General features: G+C 38.7%; 1 protein-coding gene across 18 annotated transcripts in view; it reads left to right on the top strand.

The window, feature by feature from the left end:
* TSPAN8 (tetraspanin 8) overlaps positions 1–19,876 on the top strand; it is a 253,327-nt gene that overhangs the window by 113,888 nt on the left and 119,563 nt on the right. For 8 of the 18 annotated variants that reach the window (XM_059936509.1, XM_059936508.1, XM_059936520.1 and 5 more), the window contains exon 3: positions 14,168–14,262. The exons of 3 other annotated variants lie outside the window; for them this stretch is intronic. In XM_059936509.1, coding sequence (XP_059792492.1) covers positions 14,168–14,262 — 95 coding nt within the window. Of the gene's footprint in view, positions 1–14,167; positions 14,291–19,876 lie in introns of those variants that run through there. 7 more of the 18 variants (XM_059936521.1, XM_059936510.1, XM_059936511.1 and 4 more) reach the window with 4 other exon arrangements.

Genomic DNA, 19,876 nt, shown 5'->3' with positions numbered 1-19,876 from the left:
GCAGCATCTTCAGACACTTGGGTTTGTCAATATCCCTCTTAAAATGTGGTACTCAGAGCTGAACACAGGGCACTGATGTGGCATGACCATAGTGAGTGCAACAGGCCCTCTAATTCTCTTATTTTATGTGTTACACCCTCACTAATGGCCACACCAAACTATTTCCTAATTAAATGGACTTATATCATAAATAACTCACTTCTGCTAAGGCAGCCTACACTCACACTAGCTTTTCTAGCCGCCAAAGCATGCACTTGGCTCATATGAAAAATTCTGTCAGTGAAATCCCTGAAGTTTTTTGTCACATAAAGTACTACTAAACTAAGACAAATTTGGCTTGTAGTTGTGCAATTGAGTGCTTGAACCCAAGTGCAGGATTTTACATTTATCTCTGCTAAATTGCTTCTTGTTAGTTTTGGCCCAATAGTCATGCCTCTAGAGGTATTTTTAAATTTTATTTCTGTCATACAATATATTTAGCTAACCCTGCCATCTCTGTGCCATTTAAAAATATTACCAAGCTTTCTATACCCTCATCCAAGTCATTAATAGAAAATATTTAACAGTAATAGGCTTGTGCATTTCCCTAGGATCTCCCTTCTAGATGACATTGCTGCACTTGTCAATATTCTCTTAGGTACCTATTATATACCAAATGACACATGATGTCCTAAGGATAAATTATGAACTGCTTATCCCTGCTATCAAGAGGCTCACAGCCTAAGGAAGAACACTAACACATTAATAGACAAATCAATACTAGAAGGATGCATGAGATATGCAGGTAGAATCAGGACTTGGGTAGAATAATCATAGAATGATGAAAATCCATTTGGGGTCAAGTAGACCTACATAGTTTAGAAACACTTGTCTCAGGTAGTTCCAATCTTACGAACCCTTTTTGTCACTCTTATGCAACATTTTAAAAATTACCACCATTGTGGGTTTATTGACCATTAAGTTGAAGGCCCAGCAATGGTGTGGTACTGAACTCTTTATCATGCCTGGATGCTCTTTACCAGATAGATGAGAACAACCACTTACTGCTCTCTGTGAAGACTATTTTTGACCCTTTTCCTTTTACATAACTTATCTATACTCCCCCCACCCCCGATTCTGCCCCATACCCATGACTAAGGTGACTTCACTTAGTCACAGATGGCAACAATTAGCTGTTTCCATTTCCAATTACACTTGTGTTTGTGTGTGTATTTAAATGATAGTTGCTCTAGTCTTGTTTAACCTAAGTTGGGGTAGAATGCCAAAGCTGCTTTAGAGTGCTTCTAATCGGGTCTCCCACACAAAGCAAAATAGTTAGAGGAACAGTTAGCTTGCTGCTCCCCACCCATTTAACATCATTCAGGCCAAAAACCTTGCCTCAAGATTCCATGGAAAATATTAGTTATTTTTATATATACAAGTCAGCTCTGAATTAGTTTAGAAATAGTTTTTTCTTTTTTTTTTTAAGCATAAAATGAAGCTAGAGAGATTTGGAGAGCCACCCAGATGGAAACTGGACTAATTCAGTATTTGTAACTTGGGCCATTTCTAGTCATTCCCATGTGTAAAAAAAGGGGAGGAGGTGCTGGACTCCTTTGGATTGAGTGCTGGTAATGGTGGGTGGGGGAGGTAGAGCTGATTAAGTACAATTTAGTTTCATCCAGCAGCTCATTTAAAAAATCTTGTTTTTTTTCTCTTTCAGGGAATTGTCTTTAAGTTCTCTCCTCTGGTTTCTGTTTCTGTGGCTATTTTGTGGGGTGTTGTGGATTAAGGATTTGCTTCTGGAGTCAGATGGACTTGGGTTTGCATCTCATTTCTTTGTAGCTGTGTCTTGGGTGGGTCACATCCTCCCTATGCCTCAATTTTCTTGCCCATGAAATGGTGACAAGAGTTTCTTGCTCATTGGGCTGTCGGGAAGATTAAACAATATGTGAAAATGCTTAGGAAGGCACATGGTATAAAGAGACTGCTCAGTAAATGTGAGCTATTTTGTTGTTGATCTTAAGATAATGCTTTGAAGATCTGGATGATGAAACTGAAAAAATAAAAATGAAATTATTGGATTCCCATAACTAGAGTACGATAGTTCTAGGATGTTTCTAACATTGTCTCAGGGATTTTGTTCTCTGAACTAGTATTGATATGTCGGACCAGATGATTTTTTCTTTTTTTTCCTTTGGGGGTGTTGGTGCTATGGTGTGCATTGTAGAATGTTTACCAGCATTCCTGGTCTCTACCCACTAGGTGCCAGTTGCACCCCACCCCCAGTGTGACAACCAAAAATGTTTTCTGACATTGCCAAAATGTCCTTTGAGAGACAAATAGCCCCTGGTTGAGAACCACTGTTCTAGGCAAAGAATGATCAAAAGTCACTTTCTAAAGATGCTACCAGAAAACTCCTAGAGCTAATCAATGAATTTGGTAAAGTAGCAGGATACAAAATTAATGCACAGAAATCTCTTGCATTTCTATACACTAATGACGAAAAATCTGAAAGTGAAATTAAGAAAACACTCCCGTTTACCAGTGCAACAAAAAGAATAAAATATCTAGGAATAAACCTACCTAAGGAGACAAAAGACCTGTATGCAGAAAGTTATAAGACACTGATGAAAGAAATTAAAGATGATACAAACAGATGGAGAGATATACCATGTTCTTGGATTGGAAGAATCAACATTGTGAAAATGACTCTACTACCCAAAGCAATCTACAGATTCAATGCAATCCCTGTCAAACTACCACTGGCATTTTTCAAAGAACTAGAACAAAAAATTTCACAATTTGTATGGAAACACAAAAGACCCCGAATAGCCAAAGCAATCTTGAGAACGAAAAATGGAGCTGGGGGAATCAGGCTCCCTGACTTCAGACTATATTACAAAGCTACAGTAATCAAGACAGTTTGGTACTGGCACAAAAACAGAAGTATAGATCAATGCAACAGGATAGAAAGCCCAGAGATAAACCCACGCACATATGGTCACCTTATCTTTGATAAAGGAGGCAAGCATATACAGTGGAGAAAAGACAGCCTCTTCAATAAGTAGTGCTGGGAAAATTGGACAGATACATGTAATAGTATGAAATTAGAACACTCCCTGACACCATGCACAAAAATAAACTCAAAATGGATTAAAGACCTAAGTGTAAGGCCAGACACTATCAAACTCTTAGAGGAAAACATAGGCAGAACACTCTATGACATATATCACAGCAAGATTCTTTTTGACCCAGGTCCTAGAGAAATGGAAATAAGAACACAAATAAACAAATGGGACCTAATGAAACTTAAAAGCTTTTGCACAGCAAAGGAAACCATAAACAAGACCAAAAGACAACCATCAGAATGGGAGAAAATATTTGCAAATGAAGCAACTGACAAAGGATTAATCTCCAAGATTTACAAGCAGCTCATGCAGCTCAATAACAAAAAAACAAACAACCCAATCCAAAAATGGGCAGAAGACCTAAATAGACATTTCTCCAAAGAAGATATACAGATGGCCAACAGACACATGAAAGAATGCTCAACATCATTAATCATTAGAGAAATGCAAATCAAAACTACAATGAGATATCATCTCATACCGGTCAGAATGGCCATCATCAAAAAATCTAGAAACAATAAATGCTGGAGAGGGTGTGGAGAAAAGGGAACACTCTTGCACTGTTGGTGGGAATGTAAATTGATACGGCCACTATGGAGAACAGTATGGAGGTTCCTTAAAAAACTAAAAATAGAACTACCATATGACCCAGAAATCCCACTACTGGGCATATACCCTGAGAAAACCATAATGCGAAAAGAGTCATGTACCAAAATGTTCATTGCAGCTCTATTTACAATAGCCAGGACATGGAAGCAACCTAAGTGTCCATCAGCAGATGAATGGATAAAGAAGATGTGGCACATATATACAATGGAATATTACTCAGCCATAAAAAGAAATGAAATGGAGGTATTTGTAATGAGGTGGATGGAGTTAGAGTCTGTCATACAGAGTGAAGTAAGTTAGAAAGAGAAAAACAAATACAGTATGCTAACACATATATATGGAATCTAAGGGAAAAAAAAAAAAAGGTCATGAAGAACCTAGTGGCAAGACGGGAATAAAGACACAGACCTACTAGAGAATGGACTTGAGGATATGGGGAGGGGGAGGGGTGAGATGTGACAGGGTGAGAGAGTGTCATGGACATATATACACTACCAAATGTAAAATAGATAGCTAGTGGGAAGCAGCCGCATAGCACAGGGAGATCAGCTCGGTGCTTTGTGACCACCTAGAGGGGTGGGATGGGGAGGGTGGGAGGGAGGGAGATGCAAGAGGGAAGAGATATGGGAACATATGTATATGTATAACTGATTCACTTTGTTATAAAAGCAGAAACTAACACACCATTGTAAAGCAATTATACTTCAATAAAGATGTTTAAAAAAAAAAAAAAGTCACTTTCTTCAGCTGTAGGATCACATAGTTCCCATTGTCTTTCCTGAGAGCTGTGAAATTGAGTTTGGCTTTGGTGGAGTGGATCTCTGTAACATTTCATTAGGTGTGTTCTTTAGAAATAATATTCATGTTTTCATATTGCTGACAATGTACCTATATGACACACATGTACCACTCAGTGGTTTTCCTGGTATAATTCTGGAGTGGAGAATAACAGTGCGTTGCATTTTTTTTTTTTTTTTAATTAATTTATTTATTTATTTATTTATGGCTGTGTTGGGTCTTCGTTTCCGTGCGAGGGCTTTCTCCAGTTGCGGCAAGTGGGGGCCACTCTTCATCGTGGTGCGCGGGCCTCTCACTATCGCGGCCTCTCTTGTTGCGGAGCACAGGCTCCAGACGCGCAGGCTCAGCGATTGTGGCTCATGGGCCTAGTCGCTCCGTGGCATGTGGGATCTTCCCAGACCAGGGCTCGAACCCGTGTCCCCTGCATTGGCAGGCAGACTCTCAACCACTGCGCCACCAGGGAAGCCCCATTGCATTTTCAGGTTATTTCACTTGCTACTTTTGATCCAGCTGTGAATTCTGCAGGAGGAAAGAAGAAATTTTCATTAACAATAAATGCCGTTTTCAATAAATATTTTTAGGACTCATTAAAAGCAAAACACTGAACTAAGAAAAGGAGATGGCAGAAAAATATTATTCACATAAAATAAATGTGCTAATTGGCAAGAGTGGTTCAACAGGACTTCTCTGCTCTCCAGACACTTTGAACTTTGCCCATTTTTTCCTTGGCAGTGCAGTATAAAAATGGATTCTGTGAGCCTCTCAATGACATTTTTTTAGATTCTAAGACATATTGCATTTAGATTTGTGATCTGCAAGAATTCCATCTGTACCATTCACTGGAGACAGTGCCACTGATGATGATTCCAAATGGTCTACTTTTATTATCTATTTACCTGGCTAATAAAAACGAATTAAACTGAAAGAATAGTTTAACTTGATTTGGAGAATTCAGTCAGTTATTTTATGTCTTAGAGTGGTTTGTGTGGAACGAAAAATGGTCCACATTTTGTATAGAAATAGTTCATTTTTTTTTTCGTTCCCGAATCCACCTCAGAGATTTTTAAAGAAACTACTGCCAAAGGACCCTCTTACCAGGTGAGTGGTAGAGGTAAATAGCATAATAAAACCTACAATTATTTTAAATCAATTACTTTTTGCCTTTATCCTAACCCAAGTTAATAATGTCAATTAACTTAATGAGTCAACATTGTACCACTTTCTAGATGCTGGGATTCTTTGAGGGCCGGCCCCCATGAGAATGAAACACAAGTTGCTGGCTCAACCTTGGAGGACCAATTATGTAGATTCAGTTGGTGGCTATTGTCATGGCCACTTAAGTGTCAAGGCTTTTGATATCCATTTGTAACCATAACCTTACATTTAAAAACACTACTACTTTCTTTGGCAGCCATCCTAACCTAATTAGGAACTAACGCAGACTTGTACATTTCTTGTAAACACATCCCGGACCATAGCATCTGGCCAGGGCTAGAGCATGATTGGAGCTTGATTGAGGGGTTTATCTTTTTCCTCCTTCCTATAATGCTCTCACAGGTCTGGACTATATTCAGCAGAGCTGCTTTTCCTTTTATTTCCCAGTTTTGACATTTTAAATTGATTTACGCTCTTGTTCTCATTCTCTTGCTCTCAGTCCTCTTTGGCTTTGCTTTCCCCCACCCCCCCTACTATTTTGTTTTGCTCTTTTTAAAAATTGTTACAATTTTATCTTTTAAATATTAACAGAAGAACTGGTCTGACAGTGAGGAACAAGACTTAATGATGACATCAGGGATGATTGTATTTTTTAAAATGAGAATTGTATATTATAAGTTTGATAATTTTTTAAAAACTTATTTTGAGAGGAGGGCTGCTCTGTTTCCTGGATGGTTCTAGCAGTAGTTTGCCGTCCGATGAGCACACAGAATAAGATACCTATTCTGATGTAAGCCGTGGTGAAATGAGCACTTTTGAGTCAGGGCATACAGTTCTACCCTAGAGATGAGTTTTGGTGGACCATGTAAATATTTTACATATTGCAGATCACCAGTGATAAGGACATAGTCACCAATCTGGGTTGTAAAAAGTAGTAATAGTATTAATAGCTAATTTTATGTGTCCACTATGTGTCAGGTTCTGGGCCAAGTACTTGACCTATTTTTCATATAATCTTCACAACAACCCTATGGATATGAAAATCATTTTCATCACCATTTTGAGATGAAACTGAATCTCAAGGAAGTTATGTAGCTTTCATATAATCATGCAGCCAGTAAGTCTGATTTCAAAACCTATATTATCAGACACTACCTTTGACTGTCTCCCCATTAATTTGAATATAATTCTTTCTATAATCCTCTAGAAAAAGAGCATGAAAAATGGAATTGATAAGATAGAGATGAGCTAACATTATTCCTGTTAAATGTCTATCTGGACCTGGGCTAAGAAAAATCCTGTTGGGTACTGGTATTGTCTGTGCCTTGTATTACTCCCTGGGTGTACTAACAGGTTTTAGCAAATGCTAAGGGGCAATGTGGCTTTTCTTTCAAGATTTGTTACATTTCATCTGTAAAACTTGTTCTTTGAAACTAGTTCTTCTACCAACTTTGGAGACAGAGAAGTCTGTTCAGCACAGAAATGAGAATAACGTGCAAATAACACCATTTCCTGTGGCCCTTAATCTCTGGAGTGAGTTTTCAGCTAATTGGAGGTGATAAGTAATGGAGCTAAAATTATAACACAGTTATTTATTTATTTATTTATTTTAACAAATTTTTTTTTAAATTTTTATTTATTTGTTTATTTATTTATGGCTTGTGTTGGGTCTTCGTTTCTGTGCGAGGGCTTTCTCTAGTTGCGGCAAGTGGGGGCCACTCTTCATCGCGGTGCGCGGGCCTCTCACTATCGTGGCCTCTCTTGTTGCGGAGCACAGGCTCCAAACGCACAGGCTCAGCACTTGTGGCTCACGGGCCTAGCTGCTCCGCGGCATGTGGGATCTTCCCAGACCAGGGCTCGAACCCGTGTCCCCTGCATTGGCAGGCAGATTCTCAACCACTGCGCCACCAGGGAAGCCCTATAACACAGTTATTGAACTTCAAATGATGTTGAACTAGATGGTGTTGCTGTTGGCCAGATGATCTTCCAGGTTTTGTCTTTTAAGATGAAAATGCTGAAGAGTTGTTTAGAGATTTGACGTGAAAGTAATAAATGTGGAAAGTTAAAACCAGGGTTTTGTTGTTGTGATATTTACAGGATGAGATGCTCTAGTACAGATAATTAGGTATCTGGTCCTGCGTGCTGCTTGTGTGGCTTGGGAATGCCTGTGGGTACGAGGAACAAGTGGGGGCAAAGGAGAAAGCAGGAAAATAAGAGTTAAGAGAACAGAGCAGAAAAGGAAAGGATGGAAAGGGAAGGGTGACCTGGAAGGAAGTAAGATTGATGGAGTAACAGGAGACCAGTAGAAGAAAACTGTGTTCATGGTGGGAATAATTAACTGTTGTCTCAGGCAGATGCCAATGTCATGGTCTATAGTTAAATTCCTCTAAACACTGGTATGGGAGAATTTATTCTATCATTGAATGACTTCCATGATGGGATAACAAACCCCTTGAAGAGTGATTCTTTTTTTTTCCTTTTCTCTTGTATTAAACAAAAAGGAAGCATATGATACATGGCTGTTTGCCTCTTGCTTTTTACACTTCATCATATATCTTGGAGATTGTCTATCTCAGAACACTGAAGACCTCCTCAGTTTTTTTGTAAGTAACTTAGTATTCCTTTGGTGATATAGGCTGGTGCATATAATTAGTCCCCTGTGTTTTTTTTAATCTTTATCTTTTTCAAACAATGAGGCAATTACCAATATTGTACACACCATGCTGTGTGTGAGCAGGTTTATCTGTTGGACAAATTCCCAGGCTCAGGATTACTAAGTTAACAAGTGAATGCCAAATTGACCTCCACTGAGTGTTACTATTTTGGGACTTCCAACAGCAGTGTATGACTATTCGGTAACCCACTGCATTAATACTGATGACAATAAACATTAAATGACTGCTTACTATTTGCCGTATTTTGTGCTAAGAGCTTTAAATGTATTATTGTATTTAATGTACCCTGAGTTAGGTAGTATTATCTCTATACATAAGGAAAATGAGACACAGAGAAACAAGTAACTTGAACAGAATTGAAGACATTTCAAACTCTGGTAGCCTGACCTCAGAACTTACATTCTCACTGTCACAATCTGCTATTCCACTGAAACTGGGCAGGTCACCAATGGCTATTTGTTTCCAAATCTAACAATTCTCAGTCCTTATCTTTATCTTTTTCAACTTCCTGGCTGCATTCAATGCAAGGGACTAAGTCTTTGAAGAGTTACTCCTTAATTACCCCTCATTATGGGTGTTTTAGGCCTTTTCTACAAGTAAAAGAGAAAATAAAACATATGTCATTTCCAAAATTATTTAGGAAGAAAATGTCATATGTCAGTTCAGACTTGATGAAAACACCCTTGAATAAAAATTAAAGTGTCAACAAGAGGTCTTAAAAAGGTTCTGCCATTTAATAATAATGTTAGAAATTTGTAAAAGTCTCTACTAAAGCTAAGATTTTAAAATTTGGAAATATCTTATTTTAATGATTTACATAGTTGGAGGAAATTTTCTTTAGCATTCTTAAATATTTATACTTTGTTGTTCATATAATTACTTAAGCAATATTTATTTGTAAGAGTAAAAATTTTGACACTATACATCAACTTTCTGGCCTGGCCTTGAGAATTCAGGGTAATAAGTAGGATAATAAATTACACTATCTCTGACCCTGATTTAGTCTTGGATAAAAGAGAATATGTGGATAAATACGCATATATTGATATTTTTTAGTTCCATGATTAGGTGGAAGGTAGAGGAAAGTAGAAAATCTAGTTCTCAACTAAACCATATGTTAACTGGTAATTAAAAATTGCTCAACATCACTAATCATCAGAGAAATGCAAATCAAAACCACAATGAGATATCACCTCACACCAGTTAGAATTGCTATCATCAAAAAGACAAGAGATAACAAGTGTTGGTGAGGGTGTAGAGAAAAGGGAACACTTTTGTACTGTTCTTGGGGATCTAAATTGATATAGCCACTATGAAAAATAGTATGGAGGTTCCTCGAAAGATTAAAAACAGACCTACCATATGTTCCAGCAATCCCACTTCTGTGTATATCGCCAAAGAAATTGAAATCAGGATCTCGTAGAGATATTTGCACTCCCATGTTCATTGCAGTGTTACTCACGATAGCCAAGATATAGAAACAACCTAAGTGTCTGTCAACAGATGGAACAGATCAAGATAATGTGATACACACAGACACATGCACACGCATGCACAATGGAATTATTCAACCATAAGAAGGAAATCCTGCCACTTGTGACAACATGGATGGACTTTGAGGACATTATGCTAAGTAGAATAAGTCAGACAGAGAAGGACAAATACTGTATGATCTCATTTATGTGTGGAATCCAAAAAAAAACAAAGTCCTGGAAACAGAGAGTAGAGTGCTGGTTATCAGGGGTTATGGGGTGGGGAAAATGGGGAGATATTTGGTTAAAGGATACAGACTTCCAGCTATAAGATGAACAAGCTTGGGGATCTAATATACAGGATAGTGATTATAGCTAATAATACTGTACGAATGTTGCTAAGACAGTAGATCTTAGATGTTCTCACCAAAAAAAAAAAGGAAGAGAGAGATATGTGATAGAATGGAGGTGATAGTTAATACCATGGTGGTAACTTGTAAATTTATAAGTGTAATTTATGTTGCAATTTATAAATGTATCAAATGAACGTGTTGTACACCTTAAACTTACACAATGCTTTGTGTCAATTATATCTCAGTAAAGTCAGAAAATATATTTCCAGGAGAAAAAACCTAAAAAATTGACTGTAGTTTTGAACTAATTGTTCCTTTTCTTCATTTCTGAGAAGGCAATTGAACTCCTCTTGAAAATGTAAAATATGCTTTAGTTAGTTGCTGAGAGTATCTGACCTCTCAGTTTCACCCCTGCCCTTCTCTATCCTCCTCTCCATTTTGGGGGCTGAAAGCCGGCACACCACTTTCCCTGGATTCCCTGGTCAGTTGCCTTCCTATTAAGTTCTGCTAATGGGAGACACTGGCAAGTGATTAGGAGTTGGGAAGAGGGCAGGAGCCATGTTCTTCCTCCTGGCATCTGGCAGCTGCGTCTGGCGGTAGATAGACGTCACTAGACAGCGTGGGCTCTGGATTCTTGCTCCAATGGCAGCTACGGTGGGTGTTTGAAGAGGCACTGGCACCAGGAGCCCCAGTGGAGCATTGCTAGTAGGGGTCCTCAGCAGCCTCAGATGCCCACACTCTGGGTTCTGGTAATACCATTTCCTCTTTCACTCATCTGGTCCTAGTGGCTCCCTGCAGTTACTGATTTTGGAGTGAACTTCTCTCTTCTGGCTCATGGAGCTCTTCCAGCATTTTTGTGACTGGTTTCCTGTATTAAATTCTCTCTGTTTGAAATGCACAGAGTGGTTTCTCTTATCCTGACTGGACACTGACTGATACAGTTTATGAAAGTTTTTCTCTAGTCCAGAAACTAGAGCTTATTTCCTTTAAGGTGATGGTACCCAGATAGGATGGTGTCAAATTTTTATGGCAATGGAGATATTTATGGTACAACTACACGCACGCCAAAGCAAGTGACTGTAAAGCTAAAGTGAAAAGAATCACAGTCTTCTCGTGCTGTTCCTGTGTGTGTGCCAGTGCCCCGCTCCTGTCACTACATTCTTGGATTGAACTTCCAGCAACTGGTAAAATCTTTTATACTGCACAAATATGGCGTTCTTTTTCCCCCTTATCTGAAGGGCAATAAAGTTGGGAGAAAAAAAGACTATTAAGAGTCATATTAATTTCTACCTTTTGTGGCCACATGTCTTATTATAGGAGCTCATCAAAATTATTGTATAAAAGGATTGTCAACCAGTTTGTAAATGTGTGTATATAAGAAGTTATTGATAAACTTTTAAGGCAGACATTTGTCTCACTTTTGATTTTATTGTATTTTATGAAATAAGTGGTCCATTCCTGGGCTACAAACTATTATGGGTCCATTAGAAGATAAGACACTTACATCAGAAGGCAAATCAAGTACATCATTAAGCATACAGAATTAGTTAACTAGTTATTATTACTGTAATAAGACTTTCCTGATGAAGGAAGCAGTGTATTGACTTATTTTAAGGAGCACTTCTCAAGAAGACTTTAATAAAAGGTTCAAATTTAGTGCTCCCTTCTCTATAGTTTCATATCATTTTGCATATACTGTGATATAGAATTTAAGGATAATATGATATATAATAATATGATAATATAAATAAGAATTAGTTGATTGTGACTTTGTCTTCCTAATTTATTATGGCATCTTTGAAGTTTACCTGTGGCCTAATGATAATAACAATTTTTAAAAATTATTTATCTTTAGGAACCCTATTAGCATATTCTAAATACTTGTTAAATAAATGTTGCATGAACATATAAAGATAAGTTAGATTCTCATTGTTTTTGAGGGAGTGGAAAACTAGTTAAGGTTTAAATAAGGGTAGGAGAATAAAACTAATGATTTCTATAAAGAACAACTCAAGGAGAGTTTATTTAAAAAATGAACTATTTACAAGGGATAGCACAGGGACTAAGGGCTAATATCAGCTCAATTCTTACCACTCATAGGCACAAAGAGATGAAGCAGAGAGCAGTTATTGGAATTAGAAAGAACCACAAAGGAGAGAGAATTATCTTGAGTTGTGTTGAGCAGACCAATGAACTTTGGTGGATGGGCAGGCCAATTCAAGGCAACCTAGCAGAAGGGAGGCAAAGGAATAAATATTTTGACCTAAATTTACCCCTTCCATTTGATTTCTTGGGTGCTCACCATTGATTGAGCCCAACCAGAACCCAGAGGATGGGGAAATCCTGTTGATGTGGTTGGTCCAGGTCAGACTCCAAAGTCACAGAGCAGGGTGCAGAAGTATGGCGAGTGGAATGGAAGATTATATACAACTGTAGCTTTCTTTCAAAAGATTTCTCTTTTGGTCCACTGAAGGAAAGGATTTCTAAAAGACATACATGAAAAGAGAGACATAGGGTATTTATTTGAATGGAAATATCTCTCTCTATAGCATTGCCACCTATTCTGAGGCTACTTAACGATTTTTTCATTTTAAGAATTATTTCAGACCTATATAAGAAGGTTTATATAGAGAGCACCGTCATATACCTATCATCCAGCCTAATAACACATTAAGAAAAACAGATGGAAGCCCCTTGGGTATTCTCCTCATTCACTTTCCCTTCCACCTCCATGGAGGTAACCAGCATCTGGAATCTGGTGGTTATCATTCTCATTCATGTCTAGAAATGTTACCATATATTTTTACCTACCCCCAAATTTATAGAATTATTGTTGAATTGGTTTATAGTCTCAGTTATGCAGGATGAATAAGTTCTAGAGATCTGCTGTACAGCATAGTACCTACAGTTAACAAGACTGTATTGTGCACTTAGATATTTGTTAAGAGGGTAGATTTTGTGTTGTGTTCTTTCTTACCACAAAAGGAAGGAAGGAAGGCAGATGGAAACTTTTGAAAGTGGGGACATATCTATTACTTTGATGTGGTGATAGTTTCACAGGTGTGTGCATATGTCCAAACTCATTAAAATATACACATTAAATATGTGCAGCTTTTTGTTTTTGGCCTTGCCACGTGGCTTGTGGGATCTCAGTTCCCCCACCAGGGACTGAACCCAAGGCTGCAGCAGTCAAAGCCCGGAATCCTAACCACTAGGCAACCAGGGAACTCCCATGTGGAGCTTTTTATATAGCAATTATACCTCAATAAAGCTGTTAGAAAACTATAGAAATGATACCACACTGCATGTATCATTCTGCAACTTGATTTTTTCACTCAATATTTTTATTTTTGGGGATCTCCTCAGGTTGATACATTTAGCACTATTTCTTTTTCATTCAGTTTCATTGTTCTACAGTATTCTATGACTTAATGACACGACTTCACTTTCTGTTTTCAACATTAGAACCCTATGATTTTAAAATTCAGAATCTTTACTGTAGCTATGCCTTTGTATTTTCTTAATATTAGTTCCTTTCCTTCTCAGGTTGCATTCTGCAGTAGTGAAGATTAGTGAATCCCAGTAATTTTCTTCTTTTAAGTTACTCCATGACAGGGGAAGCCCTAGGTAAATTTTATCTTCCACTGTCTTTATCGTGATTTGCAACCTCAAATGTGTTAACCTGTGCAAAGTGCTTGGAAGGGAATGAAGCACAGAGTAAGTGCTGGAGAAGTATCATCTGAGGAGCTCTGGGAGCATTAGGGTAAGAAACCAGACTGTCTCGGTGTGACTCTCAGCTGTGCTACTTGGTACCTGTATGTGACTTTGGGCAAGTTACTCAGCCTTTCTGTGCTTCAATTCCCTGATCTGTAAAATGGGGGTATAATAATAGTCCCTACCTCATAGGGCTGTCTTGAGGACTAAATGAATAAATGAGAATATGCAGAGAACACTGAACATACCCAGCCAGTAGTAAGTTGTTTTTGTTATTTCAGGTTCCTCGTGCCCTCACTCCAGGCATTGTGCACTCTGGTCCCTGCTCTCTCTTCCGTCTCGGAACCTGGATACTCCAGCTCTTGCCAAGGTGCTGGTGAGTTGCTACATCGCTCCTTTCAGAGGTATTTCCCTTTAAGACACTCATGCTGAATGAGCCTGATGGTGAGCGCACCTTCCTGGTGCCACACTTCTATTTCCATCTGGTCTAGACCATCTGCATCCATTCATCTTCCTTCGCAAGGTGTTATGACACAGAGACTTTCAAATATACATTGTTTTCCTTTCTACACGAATGTACATTTTTGTTGAAAAAGCTGCTAGGAGCTGAACTGGTGACATGACTTAAACTTTGAAAAGTGTTTTTCCTTTCCTTTCAGCTTAATGCTTCTTACTCATGCCACGTTTCTTTCCTCTAGCTGGAGGTAGGGGGCGGGAACAATGGTCTGAGCCTTGTTTGGTAGGAAATCCAGTCTTTCTCACCTCATTGAGTTTTTCCCAAGAAGTCTGACAGGGTCTCACACATAATTAGAGCTGTGGCCTCTCCATCTGATGCTGTCTGCTTTTGCATTGCTGTTCCACGAACCTTTTGTTTCAGTGAGTCACTGATCTGCTGCCGCCCTCACTGCCCATTTACTGTTAATCTTTAGGCACTCTGCTCCCCTCCCGCTAGGCTCAGACCCAGGCATGGACCCAGATCGAACACAGTCCCTGGAACCCATCTTCCTTGAAGCTCAATCTGCCCACTTGGTCAGGCTGTTGTCTCCATTTGGGTAATTTTTGTTTTTGTTTTTGTTTTCAATGCTGGACTTTCTCTTCCCTCAGTCTGGTTTCTTTCAGGGAACCCTTGTACCATATAATGGGCACATGTCCAAACTCCAATTGCTGGTCAGGTTTCAGTTCTTTCCTACAGAGCTCCGGGGCCTATGCAGAGTAGGGTCCCTGGCCATTCCATGTCAGGAAACAGTCTGACCTGCTTGGAGCACACAGGAGGCATCTAGGGGTGGGGTGGCCTGCCTCTTCAAGTCATCCTGAAGGACCGCTCTTTGTACCCAAGATAATATCAGCTGCTTGAGTTTCTAGGTGGATATGGCAGTCACTTTATAAGCAGAAAGCCCAGAACCTGTAAAGCTTTAAAAAATGACAGTTATTTGAGTATTGAAATAAGAGTGTTCTTGTGAAACCACAAGAATGTAAAATATCAGCGATGGAAAAATTTAAAATCCTAGACAATGTTCTGTCTGTAGGGTATGAAAGGATTATGGGAGTCTTTATGATTGACAAGTATCTAAAGAAACTGATATAACACGGTTCCCTTCATAATGTTGCATATTAACCAAGTACTGTTTTGTACCACAAACATTGTTGAGACTAGAACTGCCCATTGCCAGGCTGTGTTCTGTAAAGCAGGCTACGGTGATGAACACAGGGAAGCTCCCTGCTCTCATGGAGCTTATGTTCTAGAAGTTTTGGATTTGATTAGACTATATTCTAAGAGATTTGGGAATCTAGTCATTTTATATGCAGAAAAGGTGGCTCTTCCTAGTATGAAAGCATATATTATGAGAGACAGAACTGTCTGTTTGAGGATAAGGGGAAAAATGAATGTTCAGAAAATAGTGAAGACGTCAGATGTGAGTATAATTAAAATATAATATGAAAAATGCTATGGTGGCATATAAACAAGATATACCTTAGAATAATGGGCATTAATCAGATTTCACAAGGGGGTAAATTTAGGCTTTAATAACAACCTAATAAACGAGTTTCAGGAAACAGCACCAAGCTGGACCAGACGAGAGACTTCCCTAGCTGAGAATCAAGGAGACATGCAGGAGGTAATTACAGGATAGCTCAGGACATCTGAAATATAAGAGAGGAGTCTCAGAGCAGATATGGGTAGACCTTTCTCCCTGAGGGTCAGAGGTGGAGGCAGGTCAGACAGCGGTTATAATATCTGGGGGAATGGTGGAGGCATGTCTAATATAATAAAATAGCCAGAAGCCCAGATTCATAGCTTGAGAAGCTCTGCTTTCTGGTTAGGTTTTTGCATCATTGTGAAATAGAAATAACAGGTTATTAAAATAATTCAAATTCCTACTAAGAGGAAGTCTCAATAACAGAAATCTCTTGCAATTCAAAGTTTATTATATGAAAATTATACAATAATTGGTAGGATAACATATGGTTCCTTTTCCCAATTTCCACTTAAGAAAAGGAACAGACTTTAGTTACGTTAGATGGGGTTAGAATAGGGCAGGAAAACTTTATTCTCCTCCAGAATACTCTCAATTTAGTTGTAATAATAATATGTCTTTCATATAGAAAGATGAAACTTTTGAACCACCATTAAGAGGGAATATCTTTCGAGGGTTCCCTTAACCACCCCCTCAAAGGTGAGGTAATTGGATTGGTGCCCTGGTCTCACCTGATCACTCAATAGCTAACATGCTGGCTACCAAATATATGTGTGCAAGGTACTAGGAACATAAAGAGGCATGAGATGTGATGTATATTCCCAGCCTTCATAGAACTTAAAATCTTGAGAGAAAGACACAAGAAAAAGCAACACCAGGTAGGATAGCGTTAAGGTATAGACTAAGGTCTTGGATCAGAAACCAGCTGTGTTGCCCATACACAAACCTGGAACCTTGATAGAAGAAGAATGTGTAAGCAACTGAGGCTAGACATTTCTCCAAACAACTTCTCAGGACAATTCTCTAAAAATAAATTTCCAAAAAGTCAATATGTCGAAATTGATGAATTATGGAAGATTTTTTTCAAAGTTTTAGTTTTGTTATAGTCTTTCCACCTTTTACTAAGGATTTATCTGTCCAATTTAGCTGGATGCTAATTTCACACGTATTTTACACTCCATATGCCTAGTATTTTTCAAATGCTTAATGCTTTATCTGTGAATGTGTGGTCTTTTAAAAAATATCCGGTTTATTGCTGGACTATTTAAGGCTCATCTGTTATTGGGACTTAAGGGTTTATTTTCTTTCAGATCCCTCCTATTCCTCTTGAGATCTAAGTAAAGAAAGGGGAAGCCCAAATGGGAAAGGGAAACCTATTTGAAGCCATGAAAACACAGACATTACTGAATTGTTTCAGCAATGTTTTATTGTCAGAAAAAGATTCAAAAGATAAATCAGTATGGGCTGCCTGGGGATTATGTTATGGGAATTTTGATTATCAAATAACTAAGATTTACTCCAAGAGGCATATTTGTAGTCATTCCTTGCTAGGGATAAAAGAGGGTGATGTAAGCTTCAAGAGTAAAGTAATGTGTGATATATTTTGGAAGAAATAACTGGAAAAAAATAACAAGAACTTCTGGCTTGATGTTACAGGAATACAGCTAAGCAGACCAAGATTTTATTAAAAAAGAAAAATTGCATATTACAGAAACGAGAAGACAATGTTGCATGGGTAAAAAGGCACTGTGATGTTTTAAGCTGGATGAATAAAATAGAAGATGACAATGGAAATATGAATAGGAGGCATAGAAATGGGGGCTAGAAAAAGCCAGATGTACAAATATTTTTTCTGGGAGCAGAGAGAAGTTCATGTTGATAAATGAAACCACTGTGAACCTGCCTTATAATTGAACGTGTGAATTTTGAGGAGTTGGTTGACTTTTGCTCACATGGTTAGAATACTGGGAAAGTTGCATTTAAAATTTTTTTTTAAATTTTATATCGTAGCGTAGTTGACTAAGAATGTTGTGTTAGTTTCAGGTGTACAGCAAAGTGATTCAGTTATATATGTATACATGTATCCATTCTTTTTCAAATTGTTTTCCCATTTAGGTTATTACAGAATATTGAGTAGAGTTCCCTGTGCTATACAGTAGGTCCTTGTTGGTTATCTGTTTTAAATATAGTAATGTGTACATGTCAAGTCAGACAGGGAAAGTTGCATTTAATGAAGAGATAAAAAATCTTGATTTGAGGAGGAACATATTTTTTCTAGGCTTTTAACGTATTTGAATAGAAAACATAAGATAAAGAGAAGATGAAAAAATTAGAGGTAACCAGATTTGATCCTGCCTGTATTTTGTAGAAGCAGAGAAAAGATCTCTTGAGGGAAAAAGAAAATATTTTTATTAATTAAAGAGAGAACACTTATTCAGAGGGATTGGAGAACAGAAGGTATAGGAAAAAATTTCCCTGTGTGATGCATCAACCTGATTCTTATTTTGTGACCACTAACCTGTTAGAAGGTACTATCTGCTTAACATGCTTTTACTTTTTAATTTTATTTTTAGCTGTTAGAAGAACCAAAAGGACATTGCTATGATTCAACACTGCTGGCAACATTATGTTGGGACATAAATTCCAAGAACTGTATTATATAGAGTAAGGGCAAGATTGTATGAGAGTAAGATAAGATAGGGAAAGAAGAGAGGAATAATGAAAACAGACACCATAACCATGTTCAGAAGAGAACAATGAAAGTAGAGTGGAGCACTGGGGAAAGTGCTCTGGCTGAGGCCCAAATCGTCAGAGAAAGGCTTTCGAAAATTAGAGAATTCATAGAGAATGTGTCAAGTCTTATTTGATACCCCAATGTGTATCGGTCCGGTGGGGAGTAGAAAGTTGAAGCATCTTTGTATTTAGAGAGAAGAGCCCATGATCGTGTGCTTCCTGTCTAACTTCCTTCCCTTTAAGTGTGTCATTTTGTCCCCTTCAGTGTTATGTGGGATCCCAAGTCAGTAGGTCACAGATTCTGTAAGCCTGTGGAGAACAGTGCAGGCAAGAAAGGCAAACCCATATTAGGAATATGTGTGGATTTCAGTCTAGGTAAATTACTGCATTTTCCAGGGTGAAAAGAGTCTAGTGTAATCAACTTGACACCAAGTTGGTCTGGAGAGCTGGTGCCATATTGGCTGCTCAGAATTTGTCTCTGTTGCTGGCAGGTTTGGACGTTCAGCAGAAGCAAAATTGAAATCAGCTCTGGAGAGTGGGAGCCCATGCAGTTAGGCTCATGCCCCCGTCCGGATCACCGTGGCTGTCCTGTTCATGTCCACATTGTGCCAAGACGTGACAGAGGCTGCTGATGGCCCCTGGCAGTCATTCTGTCTACTTCTTGTTTATTGTCTTCTCTGCGATAGGTGTTCTCTGATGGATAAACTGCAGTACGTTTCCCCACTCTCACAGGGTGCCTCCGTATATGCCTTTCCAGACATTTGTGTCTTCAATCTTACGATTTATTCTTTAAGCCATATTTATTCTTGACTCAAACCCTTCTCTCTCCACACAAAGTGGATGACCAGGTGGACTGCCTAAAGCCCTATGTATTGAGAGGATTTCCCTCCCTGCTTCCTTTCAGGGCTGCTCTGAATTGGGCTGTACAGCGGCAACCGTCTATTTTCGGCTTATACTCACATATGGAGTTGATCAGGCTGTGAAACAAACTTGGCCATTTCCCTCCTCCATTAGCTGATCATAGTGGACTCCCCGTGGAGCCATAGATATGAGCTGGGAGAGAGGTACTGGTGTGATGGTGGTAGATAACACGAGGGTCTGGGGCAGCTGCTATGCAGCTTATTTACACCTGATCCCAAATGTACCATTTGCATCTTATGGGATGCTGCTGGGCCCACCCGACCTATGGTTTGGTGGGTCCGGTAGAACTCAGCTTGTGGTGGACATGCATGTCCCATATAGTCTGTCACATGTCTTCTGTGAGAGAAGAATCTCTTAATT

Source organism: Balaenoptera ricei, chromosome 10 (assembly GCF_028023285.1).
Source record: "Balaenoptera ricei isolate mBalRic1 chromosome 10, mBalRic1.hap2, whole genome shotgun sequence".
Taxonomy (NCBI): Eukaryota; Metazoa; Chordata; class Mammalia; order Artiodactyla; family Balaenopteridae; genus Balaenoptera; species Balaenoptera ricei.
Note: the sequence above shows the minus strand (reverse complement) of the source record. Positions and strands in the feature narration are given on the sequence as shown.